Source organism: Saccostrea cucullata, unplaced genomic scaffold (genome assembly GCF_032062105.1).
Source record: "Saccostrea cucullata isolate Sc308-1 unplaced genomic scaffold, CSIRO_AGI_Scuc_v1 ctg3210, whole genome shotgun sequence".
NCBI classification, from domain to species: Eukaryota; Metazoa; Mollusca; class Bivalvia; order Ostreida; family Ostreidae; genus Saccostrea; species Saccostrea cuccullata.
This window is the reverse complement of record NW_026933521.1, coordinates 102-5,085: the sequence shown is the minus strand read 5'-3', so window position 1 is coordinate 5,085 and position 4,984 is coordinate 102. Positions and strand designations below refer to the sequence as shown.

The window sequence follows — 4,984 nt, the reverse complement described above, 5'->3', positions numbered from 1 at the left end:
GCAGACCGACGACGCCTTCGATTTGCACTGGTTTGTTCAAAGATTGAGGAAGAATACAGAAATTAATAATATGAATTTGATGCTAATAAGGCAGGAGTTTGGGGTACGTTTCTTTTCCCTGTCACAACTAAACAAACTGAGCTGATTTGCTTCGTCTAGAAAATGCCATCAGCGAGTTTTAAAATTCACACACTTGATCCGACAGTGACATAAACATTTTCATGGCGTCTGTCAGCTGGTCAGTCCTGTTTGTCGCCAGTTTTGTTTTATTTAATGAAATTTGAAGTTTATTGCATTAATTATTTAGCAAAAACAGGCCTTTAATAACTGCTTTAAGAGCTTTTATTGTTTATACGATAGCCTAGTAGTTCTGATTGAAAAAATTATCGATGTGTAAACTTTTTCTAAAATGTGTTCTCGACCAATCAAAACACAGGGAATCAATAAATAAAACGAAGATTTGAATTATTCTAAAATTATTCAATTAAATTAAGTAGTTTCACTCGAAATTAAACACAAAACACAAAGTTGACCCTGATTACCAAAACAGACTTCTTGTGTATGCTACATGTACAAAGAGTTTTAATATCTAGGGTATTGGGGGTCTCCAGGTAATTAACATCACTGTTACTTAGACCACTCCCTCTCCTCAGGTAACTGTGCGGTAAAAAAAAAATGGGTCTTCAAAGTAATCATTTCGTAAGTTCTATGGTTGATACAATGATCTTATAAGCAAATACAATTTATCAACGAGTCAAATGCTGACTGAAGTTTTTCATACTACTTGTTAGTCCATTATTTATTTACTGAATTGACGACAGATTTTCCCATTTTTTCCTGATCATGACAAGGTGCACAGTGACTGGTAAGCAGGGAATGCTCACACCTCCATGGCACCTGATCAAACCTCTGATGTTTTGGAGGCCATGGTTTTTTCTGGTCCTGTTTTGTATTATTAAATGGACTTTTGATCTTGTATAATGTTCGTTATCTCCACATATTTTATTGATATTATAAAAAAAATATATAGGGAATGGTTCTTTACATTTGATTTAAATGACAACTGTCAGGATTTTTTTTCTTATTACAAGTTTTAATATTTTTCCAGGAAAAATGGAAACGTATGTGGATTCATGTCCCCATAACATCACAGAGGTTTTAGAGTCCTCCTCCAGGCTGGGGTGTGGTCAGGACAAGTATGGGAACGATCAGTATCTCTGTGTCCCTAACACAGACAAAACAGGACTTATAGAACTCTGTTACAATGGAACCATGGGATTAATAAAAAGAGGTGAGTAAAACATATTTTTATGGTTTAAGTTTCAAACGAAAACCAAAGAAAATTGAAGCATCTTAGAAAGTATTCTTTGACATACACTAGAATATATTTTAATTCTTACGTGTATGCATAAATATATACTTGAATAGGCAACTGTTTGGAAACTGATGGAGAAAATCTTTACTGGAACAACTGCCTTGGATTTGTATCAGGTTGTCCTGAAAAGGAATATCGAAGCAATGAAATATACCAATGTAAGATCCTTGAACTATATCATAAATAATATAAAATGTTCAAATTAAAATCGCCACACTATTGTTTGTAATGAATCTGATTTATCAAGTAGTATTTTTTCATTAAATGATTCATTATCATTTAGATTCTGCCTGTCAAAGCATCAATGCACAGCACAATTGCTATCTTGCTGAATCATCATGTCCTAATATGTAAGTAAATAAGAATGTAGCATTTTAAATTGTAGATTTTTGATTAACCTACTTTTTGATTTTGTCTGGAAAAACTTTATTAGCTTGAGATTTATACACTATATTACACTGTAGTTAACTTTAACTAATACCGTGGTTCTCTACAAAGAAGACTTAACCTGAATGAAAACTGTCTCAGAGCAGTCTTAGAAATTGTTATCTGGATAGTTTTTGCTGTGTCCGTCCTAGAAAGCATTCTCAGCCATCCAAGATAGTAGCCTCAGTAGGAAGCGTTTATAAATTAAATAGGGGGATCTCACTCCTAACTTAGATACTCACACCTCAATGATACCTGTCTCTGATGTTTTTGAGGTCTGTGTTTGCTCTCCTTCTAATAGGGATTTTGGATCTTGAAGACTATTTGTTATATACATACATTTCATCCTAACAGAGGGTATTAGTAATTATTTTTTATACAGACGGATGGAATAGATGCTCAACTAACATACACATTTTGAGAAGAAAATTTGTACTGATAGATAGATTGATTCAATCTTGTTTTTGCAATACATTTAATTATCTTTTAATCATAAAGAGAGGTCACCTCATACCGGTGAAGGGCTTTAAATTTAGACCTAGATTATCACCTAGTGTAATTAGGTAGTAATGATTCTTTACCCTGAAAATGCTTTCTGCAATAAACGACCTCAGTTAAAAGATCTCATTAGATAGAAATGTCACAATGACTTTCGTTGTTTCGGGTTGGGTCTTGTTGGTACTGTACTCTAGAATATTTTTATTTTTAAATATCTTGGACGAAATATTTGATAGATTTCAATGTATTGAAATAAAGGGACTCCGACCCTCAGCCAGAAGAGACAACTCTTTATCTTATAATTCAATTCAAAAAGTCTTTAAGGGAGCTCTAAACACTGACAATCAGGATAATTTAGGACTTTATAGAAATATATTTTATAACTGAGTTCATTAATGATTTTTTAAAAATATTTTCATACAAGGATGCCACCTTTTTTAATGAAATAAAAATGATAGAAATAAGGGAATATGTAGGAAAGGGAAAAAATGTTTATTTTTTACATAAATTATTTTCTCCAAAATTTCTCGAAGCCCTACATCATTGTTACATAAACCAACATACAAAAAAAATTAAATACAAAGAATGACCCCAACAGTTCAGAAATATTTTGACATTTTATACGAAAGATTACAAAAAATGTAAGGATAATCACAGATATTTTTTGTATATATGGAATTTCTGAATTTTTCTACAAATTTAAATAAAGGTTTTGCCATTTGGTGTACAAAAATTCATATCTTACATAGTGGAGCCAGGTTTATAAGAGAGATAAAAAATAAAATAACATATAACTTTACAATTATAAAAACAAAGGGAAGTAACTCTTTACAACTGACTTGACAAATAACTGGACACTGAGTTGATTATTTCCTTACACTTTGTAACTCTTGCTTTACCATTTACAATTTCTTGAAACAAATTTTTTACTCCATCTTCACCATTTCTTGTGTGTGCTAGTTTAATATAATTCATATTCAAACCAGATTTTGCAATTTTATTTGCCATAAATTCTGTAATCACTTTTCCATGGACTAAGACGTCAAGAGATTTCAAATTGTCATTCTTTACTGAAGAATACTTTAGATGTTGTAAAACATAATCGTACATGACACTTTGACTCAACAGAGTGTTGATACGAATGTTATGAAAGTTCACTAAATTTTGTAGGTCCATAGCATCAGTTAGAGCACAATGAGAAACCCCTGTTGACTGGATTCCTGCATCTCTCTTAAGAGATTCCTGAGAAAAACTGCCAGTTTGTGTCTTTAAATCAGAATTTTTAAAAACCTCCAAAGTGTCGATAAAGCCGGCAATACATGTATTCATCACAATATTTTGTGACATAATGTTTTGAATAAATAATGGAAAGTCAAACCGTAATCCATTGTGGCTCACAAGAATGTTAGAATTCGAGTCCGATAGCCACTCTGAAAACTTTTGGAGTGCTGATTTCAAGTCTGTTGTTGCAAGTTTTTGATCCCTGTAGTAAAGTTCATGGGTTTTCATATGGAGACCAGTCACACAAGTTGCATTTGCAGATGTTGTACCATTGGGTTTTATGTATTTTTGAAATATATCCTGTCCTCTTGCAGCTCATATTTCCAATATTTCTGCTGATGAACCTATAAGACAAATCTGAGACAATGAATCTCTCGAAAAAAAAATGTATATATATATCAATGTCTCATGGAAATACATGTGTATATATGTCTATATATAAAACTTTACCTAAACCTGTTGTTTCTAGGTCAAAGTAAACAAATGTGCTATCAGTATTTCTTAGTGGTATTCTCTCTGGTTCAACAGTGGCACTTGGAATGGAATTGATGTCCTGCTCCTCATCCATTTTCTCTAGTCCTACTGACGTTTCATATGTTTTTCCTTCACGCACTTCTTTACAACCCTGATCTTGACTTGAGGATTTCCTAATTTGGCATCTCCTTTTCTTGTACTCTGCACTACTCTGTCTTATCTTCTGTAACTTTCTTTTTCTGTCCATCTTTTCAACCGCCTTTTCTGTATAGGCTCCAGGAGACATATTCAGTTCATCAATGACCTGTAAATATACATGTAAACATAATCATTACTCATTTACATGAAATGAGAATACATGTATATGAATATTTTATATTGCATAATTTTTTCGATTATTCAAATACACTTACTTCTTGTATATACATGTAAGACTTTCCAATGTTTTTCTGTGCAACAGCTGCAGCGATTCTGAAATTTGTACTTTCTGATCCTGACAGAAAGAGGCTCTTTGGATTTTTTGATGCAACGATGTGATTAAAACAAGCCTATTGTAGTTTATGCAGTGATGAACGCAATGGGGTTTCTTAAGAAATAAAGGAGAAAATATTCAGTGGATGTAAATATTTTGCAGTGACCTTCAATCACTATTGATTTTTTTTTACTTTACATATTTATTTTTATATATTATACATTTGATACTTATCAACTTTTTACCTGCAGTCATGGTCAATGGGCTTAATGCCTCTCTTGAAAACAATCACACAGATGTAATACAGTCCCTCATTTCTTGCATCCTTTCTGTAGCTGTGCTGCTAGCACACCAAGTTCAACCACTCGACGACCCTTTGTATGATACATGTATTTGTTTGAAAGTAAAATTGATATAAAAAAATATCAATACGTAAAATACCATTGTAAGACAATGAA

The 4,984-nt window shown here is 32.4% G+C and overlaps 2 protein-coding genes across 2 annotated transcripts; one reads left to right on the top strand and one right to left on the bottom strand.

Moving 5' to 3' along the window:
* The first annotated feature begins 843 nt into the window (after positions 1–843).
* On the top strand, positions 844–1,979 carry LOC134238536 (uncharacterized). The gene is made up of 5 exons (XM_062720656.1): positions 844–865; positions 1,109–1,291; positions 1,429–1,533; positions 1,659–1,725; positions 1,874–1,979. The coding sequence occupies exons 1-5, from the start codon at positions 844–846 to the stop codon at positions 1,977–1,979; spliced, it is 483 nt and encodes a 160-aa protein (XP_062576640.1).
* A 1,916-nt stretch (positions 1,980–3,895) lies between these two features.
* On the bottom strand, positions 3,896–4,781 carry LOC134238537 (uncharacterized). Its single transcript, XM_062720657.1, has 4 exons — positions 4,772–4,781; positions 4,468–4,547; positions 4,031–4,358; positions 3,896–3,924 (listed from the first exon to the last, which is right to left on the bottom strand). Exons 1-4 carry the CDS (start codon positions 4,779–4,781, stop codon positions 3,896–3,898), a joined length of 447 nt encoding a protein of 148 aa, XP_062576641.1.
* Positions 4,782–4,984: the final 203 nt, after the last annotated feature.

What these genes read in the sequence shown, in the direction of transcription:
- LOC134238537 (XM_062720657.1), bottom strand. An exon ending in CTTACATGTATATACAAGAA is followed by an intron (nt 4,359 to 4,467) that starts GTAAGTGTATTT and finishes GTATATTTACAG; the next exon opens with GTCATTGATGAACTGAATAT. An exon ending in CCTAGAAACAACAGGTTTAG is followed by an intron (nt 3,925 to 4,030) that starts GTAAAGTTTTAT and finishes TTTGTCTTATAG; the next exon opens with GTTCATCAGCAGAAATATTG.
- LOC134238536 (XM_062720656.1), top strand. Translation starts at nt 844, where the DNA reads ATGACAAGGTGCACAGTGACTG. An exon ending in CATGGGATTAATAAAAAGAG is followed by an intron (nt 1,292 to 1,428) that starts GTGAGTAAAACA and finishes ATACTTGAATAG; the next exon opens with GCAACTGTTTGGAAACTGAT. An exon ending in GAATCATCATGTCCTAATAT is followed by an intron (nt 1,726 to 1,873) that starts GTAAGTAAATAA and finishes TTCTCTACAAAG; the next exon opens with AAGACTTAACCTGAATGAAA.